This window comes from Leptodactylus fuscus, chromosome 7 (assembly GCF_031893055.1).
Source record: "Leptodactylus fuscus isolate aLepFus1 chromosome 7, aLepFus1.hap2, whole genome shotgun sequence".
Taxonomy (NCBI): Eukaryota; Metazoa; Chordata; class Amphibia; order Anura; family Leptodactylidae; genus Leptodactylus; species Leptodactylus fuscus.
Genome location: NC_134271.1, coordinates 66,501,061 through 66,526,751, shown reverse-complemented (window position 1 = coordinate 66,526,751; position 25,691 = coordinate 66,501,061). Strand labels below are relative to the sequence as shown.

Here is a 25,691-nt window from a genome sequence, read left to right as displayed (position 1 = left end):
TTTGCAAGAACAAATATTGAGCTTGCCATAAAGAAAGTTGGAAAAGTGAGTAGTTTTTTTGTTTTTTGGCCAAATAAAGATTTGGAGTTTTAATTTATTTTGGAGTTTAAAAATGAACTCTCAGTATTCCATGCAAACTTTGTGGCTCTACAAACATTTATTTGTGTCATGTTCTAACACAGCGATTCCCAACTGGAGTTGCTGTTACAATTCGTTGGGTGCATTGGTATTTGCCTCAAAATCCTGACCAAAAAGACAGCTCCCATTGAATGGGAGTTGTTTTGTTTCGGTTCCTGGAAAAAAGAATGGACATGCTCATTCTTCAGGCCATTTCACCTAGCGAATCCGCCTGAAGACACTCCTTCCTTCTGACTAGGCCCATTCATTGAGCCTAATCCGGCGCAAAGTGCGCAACTGGACGCCGATGCACTGCATCCAGTCGCAGCTACCCATTTTTGGTTCGGAAACTGAGGCAGCCTCAGTTTCAGGAGCGAAGAACCCCATGTGCCCTCAGTCTAAGGGCCCGTGCACAGAGAGTAAACGCACGCTCATTTTTGCAGAATACACGTGTAAAGAATACCCGTGTAAAAATCAGATTCCCATTTACTTCAATGACACTTTTTACACATGTTTAAAAAAAAAACACACATATAAAAAAATGTCATTGACATCAATGGGAGTCTGATTTTTACACGTGTATTCTTTACACGTGGCTTATGCAAAAATAAGCGTGCGATTACGCCATCTGCATGGGCCCTAACAGAGCAGCAAGAAGGCTTTAGCTTCCTGCTCTATTACTCAGGCCTCAACTGCCTGCTGCATCCATCTGCAAAGGAGGAGGATCATCACAGAGCTCCAGGGATGGGTAAATGGTGTTTGGAAATTAAAAAAAAAAAAATTAAAACTACAGGGTGGTGCCATTTGGCAGACATTATCACTTGTCCATGGGAGCGTTATTAGGTTCTTGGGATCTTTACTACCTGTCTGATGGGCACTAGGAAGCGTGTACTGCCTGGTGGGCTTCTGAGGTGAATGATACCATGTGGGACAACTGAGGGTCCATTCACATGGAGTAAACGCACGCTCATTTTGGCAAAATACACGTGTAAAGAATACACATGCAAAACTAAGACTCCCATTGACTTCAGGCAGCAAAACATCCCCAAGCCGAACAGTTTGAATTTCTTTGAAACTTGATTAGGGCTTCTTATATCCATGCAGCCTATCCTGCGTTGCAAACTTTCAGGGGGTTTTTTTGGTTTTTTTTTTTTCTCATTCAAATCCAGGGAGATTATCTACAGTGCCATGGGTTGTAAACTTCATTATGTTGCGCACCGTGGACGCAGGAACATCAAGATCTCTGGAGATGGACTTGTAATCTTGAGAGTGTTGATATTTGTCCACAATTTTGGTTCTCAAGTGCCATGACAGTTCTCATCTCCTCTTTCTCTTCTCCATGCTTAAAATGGAACACACAGACACACAACACAAACATTGTCAACATCTCTCCTTTTTTAACTGGTTTCAGGTATGATTTTTATATTGCCCACACCTATCACTTGCCACAGGTGAGTATGAATGAGTATCACATGCTTGAAACCTAGTTATTTACCAATAATTGTGCCTGGACCATTTTTTCCCCTCTGGGTTTTTTTGTGTTATTCCAAAACCCATGATGGAAATAAACATGTATAACAAAATGTGTAATTGCAATAATTTTCTGGGAGAAATACTTCATTTTCTGCAAAAATGTCATGGGTGCCAACTCTTACGCCTGTGACTATCTCTTTTTTGTTTTTATTTATTTTCTTTCAATGCTACTATGTAAACAGATGACTCCTTTTCCTGAATAACTCAGTATTATCTAAGAAGGTATATGGAAATTATTAGAGATGAGCGAGTAGTAGTAGTATTCGATCGAATACCTCCCTTTGCATAGTTATTGGTGTACTCGGTCAAATGCCATGCTGTAAACATTTGATTCCCCTCCCTGGCCCTTCTTTTTTTTTTTTTTTAACACCAAAAACTATGCATTCGCTCGAGTATACTCGCTCATCAAAAAAACACCTGCAAGGAGTTTGTATGTTTTCCCCGTGTTTGCATGGATTTCCATCCCATATTCCAAAGACATACTGATAGGGGAAAAATATACATTGTGAGCTCTATGTGGGGCTCACAATCTACATTTATAAAAAGAAAAAAAAGGAGTATACTCGCTCATCTCTAGAGATTTTTTCAAAGCTTAGACACCCCACCCTAAGAGAGAAAAAAAATCTACACAGTCTTTTAAATTAGTTTATTAATGTACAAAGTAACTTGATTACTAAAACTTGCAATAGAAATCACACACAACTATGTTCACAAGAAGGACAAAAAAAAGCCAGAAGAGTCCCAGAACCTAAGCAAAGCATCTCTGTAACTTCTGTAGATGCAGTCTCCAGTAGTTGGTGTGCATGAGGGGGAGTAAGCAGCGCAGACGTAAGATGTCAGGCCAGGACTCCACAGTGTAAATCGTGAGTAATTGCTATCTATACCAAACCCTTTGGGTTCTACCAATAATACATTTTCCTAAACAGGGCTGTGGAGTGGGGACCTATTTTGGTTAAAGTTGGGGGGAAAAATAGTTTCCAACTTCAAAATAAAATTATTTTTTTTAATTATACAATTGTAATATTATATTAGATGTATTATTTATTACATATTTACATTCGCAGAAATTAAGTCACTAGATTTTTAATGCATTGGAGGATCTTTACTGCTTCTGACTATGGCTGTCAACCATTCGTGGAGTCAGAAGTTTGGCCTACAGACTCCACAGCCCTGCTCCTAAATTACATGAAACAAGTTGCAATGGAAACCATACTGTTGCAGTGAATACAGTGATTCTCATGTAGCAATGGCCTAAGGGTACAATATTTTCAACATACAATGGTATTTTCTGGGTCTTTGTAACTTGAAAGCAGACTCAATATGCAATGCTTCACTTAAGGTTCAGTATTGCCAACTTTGTCAGGTTGAGCTGCACCTTTAAGTGCAACTTTTTTTTCTTTTCCTGGCGGGGGAAGGGGGGTGTCAATGAATATATGGTAAAGCTACTATCACCATTGTAGAAAGTGATTTACAGCATCCAGCAGATCTTTTTGACTTGTAAGTATAAGGATCTGCTAACTATATATGTTTTTTCTTTAATTTTTTTTTTTTTTTTTTTCATTTTATGGTCTCAGGAACCAATTAACAGTAGAGTTACGGACACAAGTTGCCTTGGGCTTCAACTTACAATGGTTGCCATAGAACAATTTTGTAGCTTGGGCTACTGTATAGGGAAATGAAAGCCTTTGCATTGTGCAGTGAAGACCTTTGTGCAGATACTAGAAGAATTTTCTTGTATAATGGATGTTTTTTTAAGAAACTTTGGATAAAACCCACTTGGCCTAGCATGACAAGGCATTCACGGTCTTCATGTTATGGAAAGCTAAGAAGATGTGGTTGAGTTAAAGATTCCTGAAGACCATTGCTTGATGGCTCATAAAACTACTTACATATACTATATCCAAAATGACTACATTTGAGAAGCCAAACTCTCAATGTCGTTGCATTGCTATAGCTCTCACAGTATTCAGTGACCAGATGGCTGTATGTAACACTCTGTGTATAGCAGAGATCTGTCCTTATTCTATGAGGGCTTGGGGGAAAGTAGCTGGAACTTCCTGAGACGATTTGCAGCGGTGACCACATAGAAATGTTTCTGGAGAAGAAAGGTAGATGTAAGAAACTGGTATGGTACATTTTATGCTATGGTTCATTTTATGCTATGGTTCAACATTCTGTTCTGATCCACAGAACCAGAACAATAAATAAGTTACATACGGAGCCCAATAGACCCCATTGACTAAAATGGAGTCCGTCATTTTAAAACTAAAGGTGGCGGACAAAAAAGCCTTGCATGCAGGACTTTTTTTGCCCAATGATTTCAGGTGGACATTGGAGCGGAGTTTCCAACAGTGGAAATGTGAACTAAGGATGCATTCACACTGAGTAAACGCTAGCTTATTTTGTAGAGTAAAATTACACTTGTAAATTTTGCTATCCCATTGACTTCAATGACATTTTACAGGCGTATTTTTTACAGGCGTATTTTTTACACTTGTAAAAAAATATCATTGAAGTCAATGGGATAGCAAAATTTACAAGTGTAATTTTACTCTACAAAATAAGCTAGTGTTTACTCAGTGTGAATGCACCCTTAGCCTTAAAGGAGTTATCCGATTACTTAGACTGATAGCAGATGACTGGTACCAAGACAGTGTGGAAGAGTTGCGCTGCTCACTCACTGTACAAACTAGCGGCAAGTGTAAGTACTGCAGCACCGCCCAATAGACTTTAATGGGGCAGTGCTGCAGTACCTACACTCACCACTACATGTATGTACAGAAAGTGAGCAGCACATTTTTCCTGTGCAGCCTCGGTACTAGTGATCTGTGGGGTCCAATACCCGGATAGGCCCCATTAATTTAGATTTGTGGTTAGACTGTCCCATAGCCCCAGACTTGCACGAATGAAATCAAGGTAAGATGTTGCGCTGATTTACCAACCGATCATTAGCACCCCTAGAGTAAAACAGAATACTTTGGCTTATGCCTCACTACAATGCATCATGTTACCAGCCAATATGATACGGTAGACAATAAATTTAACCCCCACCCCTGCGGTCCTCCCTGCCAAGCTATGTGGCAATGACTATGGCAATGATGTGCCTATATGAATACTACAGCCAGTCACTGGATTCAGCAGTCTCATGCCATATAGTGCATATACAGACATGACATTGCTGCAGCCAAGTAAACAAAGGAACAGAGTAGCGCGTGTTTGAATGGGGTAATATATTGTCTATATCACTATTCCTGGCTTTGGGCACGTGTTTGATCATCTCAGAAAACCCTTCTAACCAATAAAACTGTGAGGCCAATACTCCCTCCTCCCCCCACCCAATGTAGCATCTGGGTGCACTGTATATTGGAGCAAATTAAAATTTAATCGTAGCCCTTCGAATAAGAACAACTTAAAGTTTGTGTACCCTTGCATTTTCTCTTTAAGAAGATACCACTTACTTTCCATTTCTTCTGTGCCATGTATCTCTGAAGCAGGACTTGTGACTTAAGGCGCACCTTGTATTTTTTGGCTTTTAAAGGCAGATTGACTAACCAGTCATGCTTCAGGCACTGACCAGCACTTAGTCTGCAGCTAAAAGACAAAATATAGAACAGGTTCTCAATAAAGACAATTGATAGTGCATATACAGCTATGCTGAGAGCTACTTCTGGCTGACTCTTGTGTGTAGCTATCTAACAAGGCATTTTCTGTACATACGGAGCTACTATTTAGTCACAGTTACCTAGGCTTTCAAGAAATGTTTAGCCTCTGCTCTCTCCTCTATCTGCCACTCACCGAAGCTTCTTCTCTTAGGTTTTAGATTCATTACATTGCAATACCTGATCTATACCAGACCCTTATTGACATTTTAGAAATGCTTGTAAATCCACTTTAAGTATATTATTGAAATGATCACAGTTTTACCTTTTTTCTTTTACTAACAATCTAGAAATAAAGTCTTTGGCTTCATCTGACACTTGATCAAACGTCTCAGAGTCAAAGTCCCAATTACAGTTCACAATGTAATTCATGGTCTCTGCATCACTTTCACCCAAAAATGGAGACAGACCGCTGAGTCTGGGGAGAAAAAAAAAAAAAGTATGGTCAATGAGTATGGGAAAAGTAACAGTAAAATGCAACTGGTGTCAAACTGTTGTAAAATGTCATTCCCACTGGAATTAGAATAAAGCAGTGGCGTAACTACCGGGGTAGCAGCGGTAGCAGCTGCCACAGGGCCCGGGACAATAGGGGCCCGGCGACAGACGCTACACTGTGTTTTTTGTTTTTGTCTTTCTTAATAGGCCGTTACCGGCTAGAGTTACTCCAGCCGGTAACAGGCCCTATTTACTTACCGATCTTGGCAGAGGCAGTGACACCACGGGCCCTACAAAGACTATTATTATACTCGGGGGGGTCTTCAGACCTCCGAGTATAATGATCGGAGGCCCGGGGGAGGTAAGGGAACATAAAAAACACTGGTACTTACCTCTCCGCACTACAGACAGGCTTCAGCCCTAGTTGTGTGACGTCACATGACCGGGGTCTGCGTTCTGGGTCATGTGATGTCCGGACGTCATTGAAGATGGCCGACACCACCGAGGTCTGCAGCAGAGCCGGGGATAGGTAAGTGACAATGTTTTTTATGTTGGTATCCCCTCACGGTCTCCAATTATTATACTCTGGGGTCTGAAAAGACCCCAGAGTATAATAATTGTTCATGGGTGTCCACAGTGGGGCATAATACTGTGTGCAGGGGCCACTATGGGACATAATACTGTGTGCAGGGGACACTATGGGACATAATACTGTGTACTGGGGCCACTATGGGACATAATACTGTGTGCAGGGGCCACTATTGCGCATAATACAACGTGCAGGAATGTGGGGGGGGGCACTTGGTTGAGGTCTTCGGTGTTGGTCGGGGGGTGAGCCCCATGTCAAAAGTTCATCACGGGGCCCCGCCATTCCTAGTTACGCCACTGGAATAAAGCTACATTTAGACGACCAAGGTGCGAAATGGACATGACCCAGGGGCAGCATTTTCACAGATCCCCACAAACATTTGTGTGTATGGACGAATCCATAAAAACAGACAAAAATAGGACATGATCTATATTTTGACCACCTTTTATAATGGGATATCAGAATAACAATCATGTGAATAGCCTCCATTCACTGACATTGAATTTTGCCGTGTGACGTCCATTAAGATAACAGGGACATGAAATGGCCATTATTCAGCACCTCTTATGACCATGGGCTGTATCAGGTACTGCAGTTCCCTTTTCCAGAGGGATAGGTCTCATCTGCAATTCTGGATACAGCCCATGCACTGACTGATGCTGTTCTAGAAAAGACTATTCTTTCTGATAATGGACAGCCCCATTAAATTCCTCCTGTAACCAACATACTGGTTTGTCAATAGCTCCTGAACCATAACGTGGGTCTTCCACCCCTTTCGTGTTACCCTCCCCTCTGTTTGTTTACAGTGACAGGGTCTGTGAAGATGATTCAGGAAAACATTAGAGTATGTAACATCCAAGCCAGCCCATGACTCACAACATGTAGGTAATGACTCCCACGCTCCACATGTCCGTAGGAAAGGACACAAAATCATAATTCACCACTTCTGGAGCCAAAAACTCAGGAGTCCCAAAATTCACTTTCAACTTTTCACGTGGTTTGTACCTAGAAATGATCAAAAACCATTAATGTCATGACTGAGCGCTCAGCTGGTCGCCTGATGATAAGAGAGATCGCTCACCTCCTTGCCAGCCCAAAGTCTATAATCTTTATCTGGTTTCCAGTGTGACTGACACACAGAATGTTCTCTGGCTGAAGGATATAAAGAATTATTAGTGTCATGGCAGGAATCTTTTATATTGCATAATTATAGGATTTACATTACTGCAATATTGATGGTTTATCCTTAGAATAGCTTTCAATATCAGATTATGGGGGTTCGAAGCCCACCATCGCGGTCTATCAGCTCACTTACATTTCCCTTTTATTGTTTGCCAGACACAGCATCATACTAGTGCTATAGCAACCCAGACCCTTTCAACTGAATGGAACTGAGCTGCAATAACAGATACAGCCATTACTGTGCCTGCTAATATAATAAAGGGGCACAATGACTGCTGCAGCCCGTACAGTTAGCTGATCAACGAGGGTGCCAGGGGTCACATCTGATGTGAATGGCCTATCCTTTGCACAGGCCGTAAATACACATTTCATTGGGTTACTTTAAAATATGACCCAGAATGTTTGCAACTGATTTTTGTTATTGCGTTTATTATATTTTCAATACAGTTCTTGGACATGTCTGGCATAATAAATGATGATCCATCAGAATGGATCCAAAAGATTTCTGGCATCAGTTTTCCTCTGGTTTTTCTGCACTACACTGGAGGGAAACATTACCAGGTAACATATGTACACACACATATACTAAGGGTTAATTTATAGTCTAGGACCATGGAGTCACATAGCTCTGTACACTTAAAGGGGTATTCCCATGACGCTTGTTCACTAACCTGCAGGCTGTTGTGCTCTATTCACTTCCTGCTTTTCTCTGCACATTGGTAGGTGGGGTTTCACTTGCACGGGATTGGTTGTAAATGAATTACAACAGTGTGAAGCTGATGTAGCAGAGCTGGATTTGAGTCAGTTTGCATTACATACAGAGGTAACTGACTCCCTATCTCAGCCCTTATCAGCCAAATTCAATTAAACCGACTGATAAGAGCTCAGAAATCCCGGAGCTCTCACCTCCCCTATCTGAGAAGCTCCGCTACTTATCAGACACAAACAGCTCAGAGCTGCTCCCAGCCCCTCCCTCCCTACATAAACTAGCAGTATAGATAGGATCCTTGTGATGGGACAACCCCTTTAAACAGAAGGAGATGCTTAGTTAAGATTTGTTGTGACGTTGCTTGATATGTAATTTTATATGATATTTCTGTAGCTGCCAAAGATTCTTACCCAACTTTATCAGATGCCTGCATGTCAGACGCGGTTATATACGGACATACCCAATCCTCATGCCCTAATAGTTCATTTATGACACCGCTACAATAGTATATTACCTTGAGATCTAGATGAAGAATGTACTGTTGGTGTAGGTAGTAAATTCCCTCACAAATCTGTTTGGAAAACATGATGGCGTCCAGCTCTGTGAGGTGGTAAGTTTCATCTGTGATCCTGTCAAATAATTCTCCTCCATCAAGACTGAAGAGAAACAAAAGAAAAAAAAACAATAAAGGGGTTGATATATGAAGCTAGATGTGCAATTAGAGGAAAGCATATTATTACACTAGGTCCAAGGTGATCTTACTGGTGCCCAGGTTGGCATTAAACCCAAAGCTGATACTTACAATGTTCCATTATCCAAACTAAGGTAGGAAAATTATCTATTTTTCCTTATAGCGTACCTCCAGTTGTAAGCAACGTTTCATAAATTAAGTGTACATGTGAGAATAAGAAACTTTGCAATATATCTTATTAAGGATATGTGTTTCCTTTACCACTTATTAACACTAGGTTCACACTAGCATTGCCTATCCATTGTTCTGGTTCATGGGATGACTAGAACAATGACATGGCAGATTTACACACAGAATCCAACAGACCCCATTGACCCCTGAATTTATTATGAGAACTGTGTGTATTATGGGGAATGTGTTGCACATTTGGCACAAAACAGGGCCTACAAAACTGGCATAGACATGTTGCTGAATTCCCACTAAAGGCTATTAGACATTGTACAATAATTAAGCTTTATTTACAAAAATAAAATGATTTTTATTATAATTATTTTTCTTTTAATGCTACAGATTTCTCCCCGATGACGTGATACATACTACTCCATGATTAAGGTCAGGTCATTCTTGCACTCAAAGGCATCGTATAGTTGTATCAGGTTGACGTGATTTAACTGATTCATCACATTAATTTCATTCTTCACCTCATCCTGTAAAGAAGAAAACAAGTCACTGTTGTACTGACATTACAACAAGATAAAGAGTCTGGAGATCCAGGGATTTGAGGAGGAGTGCCTATAAGCATAATTAGAGGCCACAAGGAACCCTCATGACAACCAGCATGGTTAGGGTGCCCTTTTCTGAGCATGTTATGGGAGCACTGACAGCATCTTCCGCTAAGAGGCTCGTGAATATGGAAATGTATTCCACTGAGCTTGTCAGAACCCCCGGCATCCCATAATACATCTCAGCACTAAAGGGCAAATGCCTTCCTAGGCAGTTTAAGTCACACGTCATGGTTCAAGATAGTGAAATACACATTAATGTGAGAAAAAAATAGCATAACAAGAAAACTTCAGTCTGCCTTAAGGCAAATCTTTCTTACAGTCTGGTGGGGGATATTTATGACCCGTGAATGTATTCGAATAAGGGTGAAAATTGAAACAGTATTTTTACTTTGAAAGTATTTTTGCACAACATTATCCCTCTCATACATATATACCGGTATGTCTTATACTTTAGTCATATTCAAGACTTTCTTTAGAATTCTTGCGGCTTATTATTTGCTCTCTGAATGCAGGATCCTCACATCTTACTGCCATCCCCCGATGGTTTGATGCAAAATAATTTTTACATAATGAACTTGCATATCTTCTTTGTATCAATTCTTTTTTCCTGAGGACCACACCACAAAAGGAGCTGGAACTGAATCTAAGTATAGAAATTTAATTATACGACTTCAAGCACTCTTAGGTTTACATTGGCATATTTTTTTTTTACTAAAAAAGAAGTAATAAAATGCTGATATTGTGAGCGGTTTTTTTGGCCATTTTTAATCTTTTGTGCATACATTCTTTTACTGTGCATTTTTCAGCCCTTTTATACTATAATGAAAAATATAAGAAAACACCTGAATAAAACCACCACAGAAAAAAACATGTTTTGTTTGCTGGAGCTGGAAAACATGCTGCAAAAGATTCCCATAGAAATAAAGTGTGTAACCAGCTTCATATTAGTTATATCTGTTGCACTTCTACTTACCCTGTCCTTGGGTGCTTTAACTTTAATGATTTTTGCAGCCAGACGGAGTCCAGATGAAATCTCCACACACTTGTGAACTTGGCCAAAGCGCCCCCTCGTGAGCAACAGGAAAAAAATGCATGAAAAGTACAGTAAATACATGGTATGGTATTCACTTAACAGCCCTGTATCTTGCCTTGCTATGGTCCACCCAGTGGGTACTTTTTTTTTTTCTTTCTTTTTTATAACCACCAGATGGCACTATGTCCATGACAACCACTAAACATAAAAATGCATGCATAAAAGATGTATAAAAAGCTGCATCTTATTATGTTTGTATTGGGATATATAGGTCTGCAGAGGTATAGGAGGATCAGGATCACTCCTACTTGTAAAGCTGCATCTTTTATGATGCATAGTAGATGTATAGGAATAGGAGGATCAGGATCTTGCAAAGAATGAATCTCAGTTTACATTATACATATAGCCTATTGATTTTAATGGGAAATGTATAATGTTTAATTTCCTGGCATTGCCTGGGCTTCAGTAGTATAGTATTGTGCCCACAATTATAGAACCACTGGTCTATGGCAACCTCTTAACCAGGAGCAACCCCAGTCTGCCAAGATCAACACCATAAATTGTAACAAAAACTAGAAAGGGCAGAGCAGTATCCTAGGCTACAGCATTGGTAAATTAAGAATGTATTCTAAACAAAGTAATATGGAGTGTTCATTTCAGGTGGAGTTACCCTTTACGTCAGTGACTATATATATAAATGTAAGGAAGTGAAACACATTAGTGCAGAATTCAGCACATGAAATCCTCCGTATCTAATGGGGCATATTTAGGACAGCTTAGGTAACCCCAACTCTGCCATAGAAACAACGACTCCAGGAGTGGAAAAAGTTACACAACCAGTGTACTCTAAGTACAAGCTGTGTTCCTATGTTTGAGGCAAGACCTCAGAGATGTTCTGGGAGTTTGTCAAAGTACTGTTGTTATCGCCGATTATAAATAGCCCTGGTACATGGTAAACACCATTGAAAGACCAGAAGCATAAATCTCATCTTTCTCACGCTTTACAATGGATTAGCCTCTCGCCCAGCTGTCCACTAACTGTGTAATACAATGTTACAGTGCTTTCTGTATGCCTAAGTCACATGCCTTGGATGTAAATATATCAGCGAGCTGTGCAAAACAACCTTACAAGAACATTATAGACAATATACAAAGGGAGTCAGATGTTAGAGCCTTTCTGCATTTGCTGTATAATGGTCCCTTTAAAGGGGTTGTCCAGGATAAATCTATATTTTAAACATAAACCCTCCATGCCCCACCTCCAACGTTCTAAATAACATTTATTAATAATTTTTCTTAATTTTACTGTAATATATGTATAATGTAGGTCATGTCACATACACATATTACATTTTTGGCCTTTCCACTGACATTGTGTGGTCTCAGTCTAATCAATTTCTGGACCCAGCCCTATTATATTCACCATTACTCCTGTCGATATCCAGACCCCAGGCTGAAAGGAAGGTAAGTGTAATGGGGCTGGTGGGTCGGTCAAAGAGGATGTAACAGCCGGCACCGCCATAAAGTCTTGGGGGTTTCTTCAGACCCCTGAGTATAATGATCAGAGGTCCAAAGGAGGTGAGCGAACATAAAAATAAAGAAAAATAGTGTTACTTACCAGTCCTGGGCTCCAGCGGTACTAATTATCGTTTTCGGGCCTCTTTAGTGACGTCACGTGGGTGAGACCGGTGTCATGATGCATATTGACACAAGAGTAACCTCACATCTGTGATGTCATTGAAGAGGAGTTGGGCCAGAGCCCTGGAGAGGTAACACTGGTTTTTATGTTTGTCATCTTCTCTGGGCCTCCGATCATTATACTCTAGAATAATAATAGTTCTTAGGTGGCGTACCCTAAAAATTTTAGGTTCTACCGAACCTAATGTATGTAACAAACGCCATAAGGACCACTATGGGACATAATACTGTGTGATGAGATCACTGTGGGACATAATACTGTGTGGATGGGCTGCTATGGGACATTATACTATGTGGCGGGTTCACTATGGGACATTATTTTGTGTGGAGGGGCCGCTATGGGATACTATACTGTGTGGAGGGGCCACTATGGGACATTATACTGTGTTCAGGGGCCACTGTGAAATTATACTGTGTGGAGGGGTGGCTATGGGACATTATACTATGTGGCAGGGTTGCTATGGGACATTATACTATGTGGAGGAGCCTCTATGGGACATTATACTATGTGGTGGGGCCGATATGGGACATTATACTGTGTGGAGGGGCCGCTATGGGACATTATACTGTGTGGAGGCCACTTTGGGACATTCTAGTCTGTATAAATGCAGTGGTATAATATGTGGAGGGGCCAGGAAAGGTGGCACCGTGTATGTGTGTCGCTCTTACATGGTTAATAACATGAGGCTGTTTCCTTGTGTTCCACCAAACAGTTAAACATTCCACTGGCTCACGAAAGGATCTGGGTGACATTTATACATTGGCCAACACAAACAAGATGTAGGTGTTTTTAAACAGACGGTTTTCGGGATTAAACATCTTAAGAGAAGTCAGTTCTGTTGTGTAACTCAATTTCACTGCCAAATTGTAAATGTCATGGTTAATTAATTCGTTAAGTCGGGGAAAAAATTCATGGGCTTGATTTCAAGTGTATTTGCTTCCCCCTACTGCACTCTTTTTTTTACTTACTAGCTCCCAATATTTAGAAACACCTAAGGGAATGTAAACTTTTTATCAGGAACATTGCTAAGTCATAGAAAAAGAAGTCATTTGGTAATATAAACCTCACTTCTATTTTCATTAGGTTTTCTTTTTTCAGTTTTCTAGTTGCAATGAAGGTTTTTTATTTTTTATTTTTTTATTATTCTTGTCCTCTACTCTGGTTTCTACAGCTATGTCCTTTGCCATGCGTACACATGTCTATGCATATACTTTTTGTAGTGAAAATGCACCATCTTATAACTTTTACCAACCATTTTTGTTATATACGTTCCATGTATACAGTCCTATGAAAAAGTTTGGGCACCCCTATTAATCTTAATCATTTTTAGTTCTAAATATTTTGGTGTTTGCAGCAGCCATTTCAGTTTGAGCTATCTAATAACTGATGGACACAGTAATATTTCAGGATTGAAATGAGGTTTATTGTACTAACAGAAAATGTGCAATATGCATTACACCAAAATTTGACCGGTGCAAAAGTATGGGCACCCTTATCATTTTATTGATTTGAATACTCCTAACTACTTGTTACTGACTTACTGAAGCACAAAATTGGTTTTGTAACCTCAGTGAACTTTGAACTTCATAGCCAGGTGTATCCAATCATGAGACAAGGGATTTAAGGTGGCCAATTGCAAGTTGTTCTCCTATTTGAATCTCCTCTGAAGAGCGGCATCATGGGCTACTCAAAGCAACTCTCAAATGATCTGAAAACAAAGATTGTTCAACATAGTTGTTCAGGGGAAGGATACAAAAAGTTGTCTCAGAGATTTAACCTGTCAGTTTTCACTGTGAGGAACATAGTAAGGAAATGGAAGAGCACAGGGACAGTTCTTGTTAAGCCCAGAAGTGGCAGGCCAAGAAAAATATCAGAAAGGCAGAAAAGAAGAATGGTGAGAACAGTCAAGGACAATCCACAGACCACCTCCAAAGAGCTGCAGCATCATCTTGCTGCAGATGGTGTCACTGTGCATCGGTCAACAATACAGCGCAGTTTGCATGCATGCCACAAACAGTCGCCTGAGGTATGCAAAAGCACATTTGGACAAGCCAGCTTCATTTTGGAAGAAAGTCCTGTGGACTGATGAAACAAAGATTGAGTTGTTTGGTCATACAAAAAAGCGTTATGCATGGCGTCCAAAAAAAACAGCATTCCAAGAAAAACACTTGCTACCCACTGTAAAATTTGGTGGAGGTTCCATCATGCTTTGGGGCTGTGTGGCCAATGCCGGCACCGGGAATCTTGGTAAAGTTGAGGGTCGCATGAATTCCACTCAGTATCAGCAGATTCTTGAGAATAATGTTCAAGAATCAGTGACGAAGTTGAAGTTATGCCGGGGATGGATATTTCAGCAAGACAATGATCCAAAACATGGCTCCAAATCGACTCAGGCATTCATGCAGAGGAACAATGACAATGTTCTGGAATGGCCATCCCAGTCCCCAGACCTGAATATCATTGAACATCTGTGGGATGATTGGAAGCGGGCTGTCCATGCTCGGCCACCATCAAACGGAACTGAACGCGAATTGTAAAGAGGAATGGTCCAAAATCCCTTCATCCAGGATCCAGGAACTGATTAACAGCTACAGGAAGAGACTAGAGGCAAAAGGAGGAGCTACTAAATATTAATGTCACTTTTCTGTTGAGGTGCCCAGACTTTTGCACCGGTCAAATTTTGGTTTAATGCATATTGCACATTTTCTGTTAGTACAATAAACCTCATTCCAATCCTGAAATATTACTGTGTCCATCAGTTATTAGATATATCAAACTGAAATGGCTGTTGCAAACCCCAAAATATTTACAACTAAAAATGATTAAGATTAATAGGGGTGCCCAAACTTTTTCATAAGACTGTAGCTGTGTGACAACAGAATATCTGCCAGACTAAGTGAAGCAGTGACATGTATTCTACTTCCATACCACTACATAAAGGGTTATTACCATCATCATGGTCTACACCGAGATAACTGGCCACCACTCCCAGCCACCAGGCACATGGAACTGCTAGCCGCTGTTTCCATAGCTCACACAGAGGTGAATGGGAGCTATAGAAGCAGCATAGCACAATATAACTACACTGCTTCCATAGTTTCACAGTTATGTACGCAGCATAGCTGCTATTCACTTATAGTGGAGTTACAGAAACAGCGTAGAGCAGCGATATCCGGAAATGCATTTGTGGCCAGATATTTCCATTGCAACCATGATTAGCCAAGAAGGGAATACCCCATTAATGCAAATTTGCTGTTCAGTACTATAGGAAAGCTGAGTATGATCTGTTATAAAAACCATATTGGTTGCTACTAAAACATGTACATGTTCCTATGTGTCTGTACAGTTAGCAACTTACCCTCCCAGGACCTCATGTTGGCATACTGTATAGCAGGATGATAAGATGGCTTGCTTGATGCTTACTATTCGGTGGTTGAATGGTGCAGGAGGCGGCGGACAGTCATCTGCAAGATAGTAGCATACAAGTATAAAGATGGAGGTCATCGATTTTGCCCATACAGTATATGGGTAAAGATGCCAGCTTAATGAATTGCATTGCTGGAGTTCTAGTAGTTATATGTAATATCTGCTGAAACGTTGGACTATTATTGAGGAGAATTAGCTGTAATTTCCTTTCTAAAGCTAGGTTCACACTTGTGCCCAGTCTCCGCCTGGGAATTTCGTTCCCCATTCCACTTTAAAAATGCGGAGAGAAAAGTCCTGCAAGCGGCACTTTTATCTCCACGTTTTCTTCCCTTTTTGGGTGGAAACCAAGCAAAAACCAGGTGGACCCTATTATAGTCTATGGGGTCCACAGCTTTTGGTTTGAAGGGTCCCTAAGGGTCCCCATACAATATATTGCCCCCTTTATTGCCACCTACAGTATATTACTGCCTTTATTGGCTCTCATACAGTATATTGCCCCCTACAGTATATTACTGCCTTTACTGACTCCCATGCAGTATATTGTCCCATTTATTGGCCTCCATACACTCCTCTCCTAAAATTCTCTGTGCTGCTGTAGGTGCCTGCTCTTCACAGATGACCTGTCACTTGTTTCCCATCACCTTCCTCCTGACATCATAAAACTTCTCATTTAACAAGTAGCTTTATCTTTAATAGTGCGTGTGCGTGTGTGTGTGTGTGCGTGTGTGTGCGTGTGTGTGTATGTGTGTGTATGTGTGTGTGTGTGCGTGCGCACAAAGAGGTCACTGACCCCCGACAAGATCGGCATGCTTTTCTCCTGAAATACCAATGCCATAATCTTAGTCAGTGCAGATGGAAAACATAAACAGTAAGAAGAATCTATAAAGGACAGAAGACACTGTTTATTTTTTCTAATCCACTTCTGGATCTGGTTTCAAAAACTGCATCAAACATGTAACCTTGCGTCCCCACACTATAGAAGCTGAATGATGAGCTGTAATTGGCCAGCCCAGTGGATTTTTACCCAGCTGTCTCTGATCCAGATAAAATGGGTAAAATAGTTTTCTCTACTTGACAAAACGATCATTGTATGTTGGTTAGTATACATATATACATACATGCATAAATCTACCCACCAATTATATGTAAAGAAGAGGCTTCTGACACTTCAATGGCATCATCGGTGACACTAGAGGACTGATCTGTTGTCTGGTAGTTATCACAGTCTTTTTTGCCTGTTTCCCCTTTCAGATGCTTTACCCCACTTTTCTCTCCATGGATGGTTTCTCTACCGTCACTTCTTGCAATGTCTCCTTCTTTGCCCTCATCGGTTGTCTTCTTTGAACTCGTGTTGGTCTTAACCTCTACAGTCTTGGCAGCAGAGGACACTGGCTTATCCTTATTGGTAATTTCTGCTCCCAGTTCCTGTTTACTTATGTCTCGAGTTAGCAAATTTCTCTTAATGTCCAAGATAGGGATCTGCTGTTTTTCCACTTGAGTTTGAGAAGGTTCCCTGAAAAGAAACATTTTTGATTACTTTTGTTAATTAAAGCAGCTTTTCAAGAAAAAAAATATATAGTAAATTTCTTTTATTCTAGCACCTAACAGTTGGTAAGATTGGCAACATAGCAAGATTGTAAGAGTTAAAGTAGATTTTTAGATAGGGACAAGGGCGTAACTAGCAAAGATTGTGAACCCCAGCAAACTTTTGACTTGGGGTTCCCTCCACAGCATAGCACCCCCTTTCCTGGCCACCACACAGTATAAAGTCTCATCTACAAACACTATTATGTCCCACAGTGGGCACTCCACACATTATAATGTTCCATATTGGTCACTCCACACGGTATAATGGACCACAGTGGCCCCTGCATATGGTATTAAATGGCCATAACAGCATATTGAAAAAAAGAAAGAATCAGGGGCCCCCTAAGGTCCTGGGCCCTTTAGCAGTCGCTACTGCAGCTACCCTGGTATTTACTCTACTGTATGGGGATCAAATAGATAATAACATTATCTATATGTGGGCATCCTGGACTGCCAAGCGACCTGCTGGGTTGTTCATTGTTCCATTAATCTGTCATACAAGATACTATGGCACTCTGATCCCCTAGAGGATGGCAGACTATCAGAAATATATTACAGTAGCTAAAAACAAACGCATGGGCTCTGCTATCAAAAACAATCATTACTAAAATTTTGATCCTATAGGATCCTAAAACGGGCTCTTTTTATTTACACAGGAAATATACATATATGAATGAAGTACTGTGCAAAAGTTTTAGGTGGTTGTGGAAAAAATGCTGCAAAGTAGGAATACTTGCAAAATTAAAATTGTTATTAGTTTATTGTTGTCAATTAACAAAGTGCAAAGTAAATGAACAAAAGAGAAATCTAAATTACATTATTATCTGGTGTGACCACCCTCTGCCTTCCATCAATTCTTCTAGGTATACTTGCACACAGTTTATGAAGGAACTTGGCAGAGAGGTTGTTCCACACATTTTAGAGAACTAACCACAGATCTTCTGTGGATGTGAGTTTGCTCAAATTCTACTACCCCATCATGTAATCCTAGAAAAACTCGATGCCGTTGAGATCGGAACTCTATGGGGTCTACCAAGGCTCTGTGGGGTCTACCAACACTTTATGGGGCCTACCAAGGCTCTGTGGGGCCTATCAGGACTCCTCCTCAAAGGGCGGTGACACCAAATATTAGTGTGAATTAGATTTCTCTTTTGTCCATTCACTTCATTTTGTTGATTGACAAAAATAAACTAACACTTCTATTTTTGAAAGCATTGTCACTTTGCAGCATTTTTGCCTGTAGATATAGACATCACTATCCTCCTTGAATACATGGATGCAAAGATGCAACTTCTTCCTTATTCTATACGATTTTATACTGAAACCTGGGAGAGAAAAGTCCTCCTGGCAGGACCTTTCTCTCCACCGATTTTAGGTGATATCTGCAGCGGAATGTCCTACAGAGACTTAATCTCAGACGTGAATCCAGCCTTAGCTGTTGTCTAACCTTAGCCATACTCCTCCGTGGGTCCTATTAAAAAATCCAATGAATATTTTTTCCTTTACCTGGGAAGCTGTATTTCTATACAAGGTGCTGATATCAAGGAGATTGATTTCCTTTTGGAACTTAGATTCCCCCCAGGTTCTTCTGGTATATTCTTGCGTTCCTCAAGCCTGTTGTCCTGGTCTGTTGGGCTGGGAGAACATTGACTGTGAGTAACATTTGGGCTGATGTGAACACTTTTCTCTTGAGGCTTTTCACCTGCTACTTTCTGAGCCCATGGCTTGGGGGTTGTAGAGATTTCTGGACATCGCACGGTATCTAGAGAAGTTTTTTCATCTGTGCAGCCACCTTTGGTCTGAGGGCTGCTACTGTGAGTTGACTTTAGAATGATTTTTTTCTCTTCCAAAGAATTGCTTTTATGGCTACCTGGAGGGAAAATAACAGGGTTATCATGAGTTCATGAATAGGTTTGTGCAATAAAACATGCAACTACATGAGGCTGACAGCATTCATCAGTCTCTAATTCCATGTTTAGTCTGAGAAGAGAGGGACAACACCCAACTTTAGTCCTAGTCACGTATATAATGGTTTACCTGTTGTGGGCCGCTGCATCTCAGCCTGGGAGTCTCTGCTGAGGAGCACATGCTTTGCTTTTGTCTCTTTTTCTTCAGATTTTTCTTTAGCCTAAAGTAAAGGAAATACATTTTCCATTAAATGACGCAAACTACTTTATGTGGGTTTAAGTCCATTGTGTGTTGATTCGTCTCTCAATAAATCATTATTGTGACCTGAAGTTGCTTTTTCTGGAACAAGGTACCAGATTCCCTTAATAAGACAATTGTTGGCAGATGCCATCCAAAGTTAAATAACAGCATTGACCTACTGTCACTACTAGAGGGAGCTTATAATCTCATTGCATACTGTTTATCCATGGTCAGTGTCAGAGCTACTGCTGCTATCCCCTGCTTTTTTGTTTTTTACTTACCGATTCCTGCTCCTCACCACGCTGCCTCCACCTCTGCTTCTAGCAGCTGATCTGGGTTTGTTCCAGGTGTCCAAACCCCAATGATCAGATATTAATGAACTATGGTAAGGATTGGTCCTTAGTATACAAGTCTTGGAAATCTCTTTCGGTTGAGGCCACATATGAAAAAAACTACATTTTTTTGAGCTGAAGGCATGAGTGACTTCAAAAAGAATAGAAAATATAAAGGAAACGTGTACTTTTCCCTCTGGCTTTGGCTAAAAGAATAAATAAATTTAGAAAAGCAGCTAAAACACAGATTGTCGCAAAATGCAGCCTAAGCCTCAAACAAGCTTTAGTAAGAGTCTAAGCATAAAATTTGAAATTAAATTTCTGTTCCTCGCCATTTTTCAGATATTACTTGATACTAGTGAACAGAGACATATTGATAAATGACTTATTACAATGTAGCTGTACTCACTAATTTATTAAACCCTACAACAGTGTCAGGTGAACATGATCAGAAAGGGTTGTCAGTATCTCAAATTCAACAAGAATGATACTGAAGGGATGGGGAATTAAACACAGAATATATTAAAAATTTTCAGATTTTTAATTTACATACAATTGTGAAATCTTCTTATAAAAATGTGATAATTAGCATGCAAAATTTTGGGTCATAATGGTCAAATCTGCGGTAGAGAGGTCAGAGTATGTTGGCATCTAGAAGGTTGTATCTAGGATTTGGATTAGGTCATTTGACCATATCTCTAGAATATATGGAGTTAAAATTTACAAAGCTTATTCCCCAACTGTTTCAGACAGTAATTGCTGTAAAACCAACATTCTCAGTCTGAAGAAATGCTGAAGAAACTTGCAGCACGCCAAGGCATTCAATGGCATGTTAATTTACATTCACTAGCACGTCATTACAGTTCACATTCCCTAGAAGTTGGACTTCCGTTTTTTCTTTTCTTAGCAGATGCTGAGAGTACAACAAATTGAGAAGATTGGGATGTTTCATATTCTTATCTAGAAGCCATCATTCATTTAGAGCTCATTTCACCGATATCCTAGAGAGTGTAAGGGCAGCTTCATCTTACATAATGTAGGATCTGTACTGTATAAAGCTTTGAAAATTTTCTCCAAAGTGAGGCCTGCACCTTACCTTTTCACTGTCAGTGGAGGATAGGAAATGTGCAGAAGTCAAGCTTCAATATTATGTCTAAGTGCCTTGGAGGGCGATAGAATATTCACAACACTGTAGATCAATGATCTCCCAACCTTTGGCTCTCCAGCTGCTGCAAAACTACATCTCAGCATATCTTGACAGCCTTCGACTAACAGGACGTGCATGAAGACTGACATTTTGCAACAATGTGGGAGTTTACTGCTAAAAGGCATGATGCTCAGAAGAATGCTAGAAACCTTTTCCGTCTAAGAGGTCTATCTCAAAGACCCACCAATGGAGGGTCAGCAAAGTTAGAGAAGACCTGTCACGTACAAAATGCTAAATGCTATTCTTCATTTGATAGTCGCTGTGACCCTGAAAAACTTGGCACTTTGTTTAATCCGTCCACCTGTTCATAAGATATGACCCCATTACATTATGTATGAATTAGCTCTTGTTGGTCAAGTTAGCGGTAACGTATTATTTTCTTGTGGACACAATACGCTGCCCTTTATCAACTAATTCACATATAAGGCACTAGAGCTATATTTTTTGAATGGATAGACAAATATAAGAAAAAGAAAAATGATCAGGGGTGCTGCAAATGAGATTTACCATGTTATTTCCCCACTGTGGGACTATTAAAGGATTATCTTATCTTATCTTATACCTGGTGACAGGTCTCCATAAAAGTAAAGATAAACAGATTAGCTTAGTATAGGGTGGATCCTTTAGTTCTGTTAATCCTGACCTCCCAGCTTCAGGAATATAATGTCAGGACTACAGGGATAAATATAGTTTAAGAGTAGAGCAATGGATGGATGCTGTCCACACGTATAAGGCAACACTTCATAGCAAATTTGTTTGTCATTCAGAGTCTGTAGAAAGCTGGGAGATAGCTATTATATGCACTGTGATATCTGCTAATAGTGTATTTGAACATACAGCATTCAGACCACAATTCTATTTTAGATCGTATTATATTATTATAATTCATCCCACGCTGACATTCGCATGTTTGATATTCAAGGTGACATCTGGTGAGAAATATTTTCAAGTGCTAACAAACCTCATCTAAAGACTATTAAAAAAGACCTTGCGCTGTGCAAAGTTAAAGTGACCATTTTAGAAGTATCCGATAAACATATATTGCCGTTTGTACAATTATTCTGTATCACATTTTCCACATGTCCTTCCTGAGGTGCTTGTTGAAATCAATCTCATTTAACTGAAGTGGTTCCTCTGTCTCCTCTTAATCACATGAGAAAGGAGAAGCGGCACCGCCGGCTGAATATCTTATTTTTAAGGCTTTAGTCTATAATTTACAAACACATCAGATCAGCAAGACATGAAAAGCACAGTCCTTGAATGAAGAGTCATTCACATTTGATATTACAAATCTTAACTTCATCTTAATCACTCCTCTTCATTGGAAATAGGCCTTAAAGGACCACTAAATCTAAAAGTTCCCCATTTAGAAGACAAGAGGCTAATGTCAGTGCAGCATCAGACTGGCCCACACAGAAGCAGGTGAATCCACCAGTGGGACCCTGACCCAAATCTCTGAAGGAATGGTGTTTGGCACAGTACACTTGCTGTACCTCCTACAGGTAGGCAGCATATAGCATCTAGGCAAACCTATGCACCCATATAATAAACTGGGTAGAGACAGGTCAACCACTATCCTCTGGGGCACTATCTCCTTAATGTAACTGCAGAGCCCCACGTCCAATCATCTTGCTCACAGAGCTAAGGGGGTCCTAATCTAAGACAAGGACTATGTAGCAGGCTAATGCTGTAAAAAAAAATTGGTAATTGGTAATATTGATATTTATCTGTTTAGTGGGACCCCAGAATGAATTACACTGGTGGGCCAAGTCCAGGACTGTATGGTTGTAAATGTTCCATGATGTTCTCAGAATTGGAGATTTTAGATACTATGATGACGTCTGAATTTGCTGTTCTTCTCTTGGCTAATAACGGGACAATAGATTGCATACAACTAGCGTGCAGAGAAAATATAGACTAGGTCATCATAACTTCACCTTTGCATAAACATATATTCAAGTCTTTAGGTCTAAGATGTCACTGAGATTCAACAACTTAAGAATTGGTGGCTCTGTAAGAGGTTGACAGAATTCCAACTTGGTCTTCAAAAATATTTAAGACAAAGATATTATGGCCCTATGAAAGATGAGTAGATTTCTTCCTTCACTTTCAGAGATATTTAAAGCTTACAATTTCATAGCCCTAAGAGATCACCAAACCAGGACTTGGCTTTTTATATTCATTCAAGACTTAATGGGAGCTTTAAAATGCGAACCACACTAGAATGCTGCCATAATTTGCACATATATTATGTGATTTGCTAAATTATGTCAAATATGTGCCAACCAAATTTGGCTCTAAAATTAGTCTAAAGTAAGGCAACCAAGATGTGGAATTAGAAAGACAAATGTGTAGCGGCCTTCCCTTTATAGATATTTGGTGACCCTCTAATATGTCATATGAATTCTACCCTTCCCACATACACATTCAAGACGATTTAGGTCACCAGAACTGGACCTTTGCCTTCATAGATATTCAATGGAACACAGTTAGAAGAAAAATAATATAACCAACCTCTTCATGTGTCTCTTTTTTCCATGGCACCGAACCTTTCATTATAAAGTCCACAATTCTAGAGTTTTTTAATGTGTTCCCTACAAACTCCACCACCTTATCCACGGTGTTAACCACTTTCTGAAGACCATCAAGCTTTTCATGTTGGATGACAGAATCCATATGCAGCACTTTAAGTAAATGGATTAATTCATTGAAGCCACCTTGCTCCTTGACATGCTCATTATCATCCTTGGCGTCACATTGTCCTTCTACCATTCTTGGAGCATGTCCCTGAGAAGAAGATAATCTGTCCATTCCTCTTTCTAACACGTCCATGGTATGATGAACCATCTCCAGTTTTCCCATGACATCTTCCTGAAAATGTAAGAGTTTATCCATCTTCTCATTAAGAAGACTCAGTTTCCGATCCATGGTATTGATTCCTGCAGGAGACTTCACTTGGGATTTTCCAGGCCCTGGAGAATGGTCAAATTTGCTCTCATACATTTTGGCCAAGCAAGATGTTATTGAATCCTGCTTGCTCATTTTCTGTTGTAGCTCAGACAAACACTCTTAATCTAGTTTTGCCCTGGTAATCCTTCTCCTAATTTTGCATCTATGAGGAGGATTTAAGTTTATACAATGGTAACTCTAGATGGCCGAACGGGTGTTAAATTCCTTTTGTGCAAACAGATTTAGCCGGTGCTATCTGCCTTCTCATTGTGAGTCCTCTAAACAACTGTCTAAACTTGGCCAGTGAACTTTTTCGGGGGTCCTTTGACGTCACAGGGACATTTGAAATTCTTTCCTGAGAGGGTGGTGATGGATAAGCACGTTAAGAATTGTCAGGGTTACTGCCTGACAATAGAAGAGGGATGACATCGGACCATTATAATACAATGTATAACAAATCTTAATATGACAAAAACTCATGGAATAGAATCTTGTATAAGGATCGTTTTGAAACTTTTTTGTGTTTTATTATAAAACAATACAAAAAGTCCATCTCACATTTGAGGTATGACAAAGCTGAAAGATTCTGCTGTGACTTGCGTCTAAAAATAGACAACAATGACAAGTATACACAGCTCACATACAGTGCAGCCAGCTCTATGGCAAGGGAATCAGACGAGGGGCCCTCTCTGCTCCTCTACAAATACACAGACAATTCATTTGTTTTTATCACATCCAGTCAATGAGGATTAGGTTTTGGCCAAGTCCACATAATACGGACTACATTCTGGAGGTTTAATTGAAGGCGAAATACTTTACCACAGAAATATAACTAAGTAACCGAGTGGAATTTATACCTGATAAGCCTTTGTTTCCCATGAGATAAATGGCGCTGCTTATTTCCCTCTATAGATGTAAAACCAGCATTCAAATCACAGCTACAGTATTTTTGTTTATGGCAAAGGTAAAGGTATACATTCTCCTATACATACAGCCTGGTAAAAGTACATGTACAGGGAATACAATATAGCTGCCATTATTTGACTAATCCTCTGTGCATTATATCCAGAAACAATATTATGTCCACTTGTGAAGTTATTTCATTTCTTGTTCTGAACAGAACTGCCCTGTGAAAACCTGAATACATTATAATAGATGGATAGATCAAGAGTCAGTGGAGACAGAAGCTAGATATCAGACTACCTCCGCAAGAATCTTTGCTAATAGTTATGACCTATAACAGGGATTTTTAAACAGGAGGGGGTCTGAGGACTTGCTTGGATTAGCTGTTTGGCTTTTTCCAGAATTTCTGAAATAGTTGGGCAGTTCCGCCAGCAAAACCTAAAGTATCATTGTTACTACAGCTATTGTTAAGGATAAGCTGCTGGATCATATCGGGAGGGAATTTAATGGGGAAGTACCTGACCCCTCTATCAGCATTGTAACACCCCTACGTGTGGAAAGGCTTATCTCCTGCCAAGTAAACATGATGCCAACTCCGCCTCGACCAATCAAGCCACTCTGTTTTCCAGAACCAGGGGTAGTGGATATACAGATACTGTTATACATAATATATATATATATATATATATATATATATATATATATAT

The 25,691-nt window shown here is 40.0% G+C and overlaps 1 protein-coding gene across 1 annotated transcript; it reads right to left on the bottom strand.

The window, feature by feature from the left end:
* Positions 1–3,512: 3,512 nt before the first annotated feature.
* MYLK3 (myosin light chain kinase 3) lies at positions 3,513–24,204 on the bottom strand. Its single transcript, XM_075282058.1, has 13 exons — positions 23,647–24,204; positions 19,483–19,573; positions 18,952–19,315; positions 16,995–17,371; positions 15,791–15,896; positions 10,674–10,767; positions 9,513–9,622; positions 8,739–8,880; positions 7,415–7,485; positions 7,210–7,338; positions 5,575–5,727; positions 5,109–5,241; positions 3,513–3,745 (listed from the first exon to the last, which is right to left on the bottom strand). Exons 1-13 carry the CDS (start codon positions 24,172–24,174, stop codon positions 3,674–3,676), a joined length of 2,370 nt encoding a protein of 789 aa, XP_075138159.1. The 5' UTR covers positions 24,175–24,204; the 3' UTR covers positions 3,513–3,673.
* Between the last annotated feature and the right edge of the window lie 1,487 nt (positions 24,205–25,691).

Coding starts and splice junctions, on each gene's coding strand:
- MYLK3 (XM_075282058.1), bottom strand. CDS start 24,174: ATGAGCAAGCAGGATTCAATAACATCTTGCTTGGCCAAAATGTATGAG. Junction 19,574..23,646: donor AAAAAGAGACACATGAAGAG/GTTGGTTATATT, acceptor CCTTTACTTTAG/GCTAAAGAAAAATCTGAAGA. Junction 7,339..7,414: donor GACTTTGGGCTGGCAAGGAG/GTGAGCGATCTC, acceptor GATCATTTCTAG/GTACAAACCACGTGAAAAGT.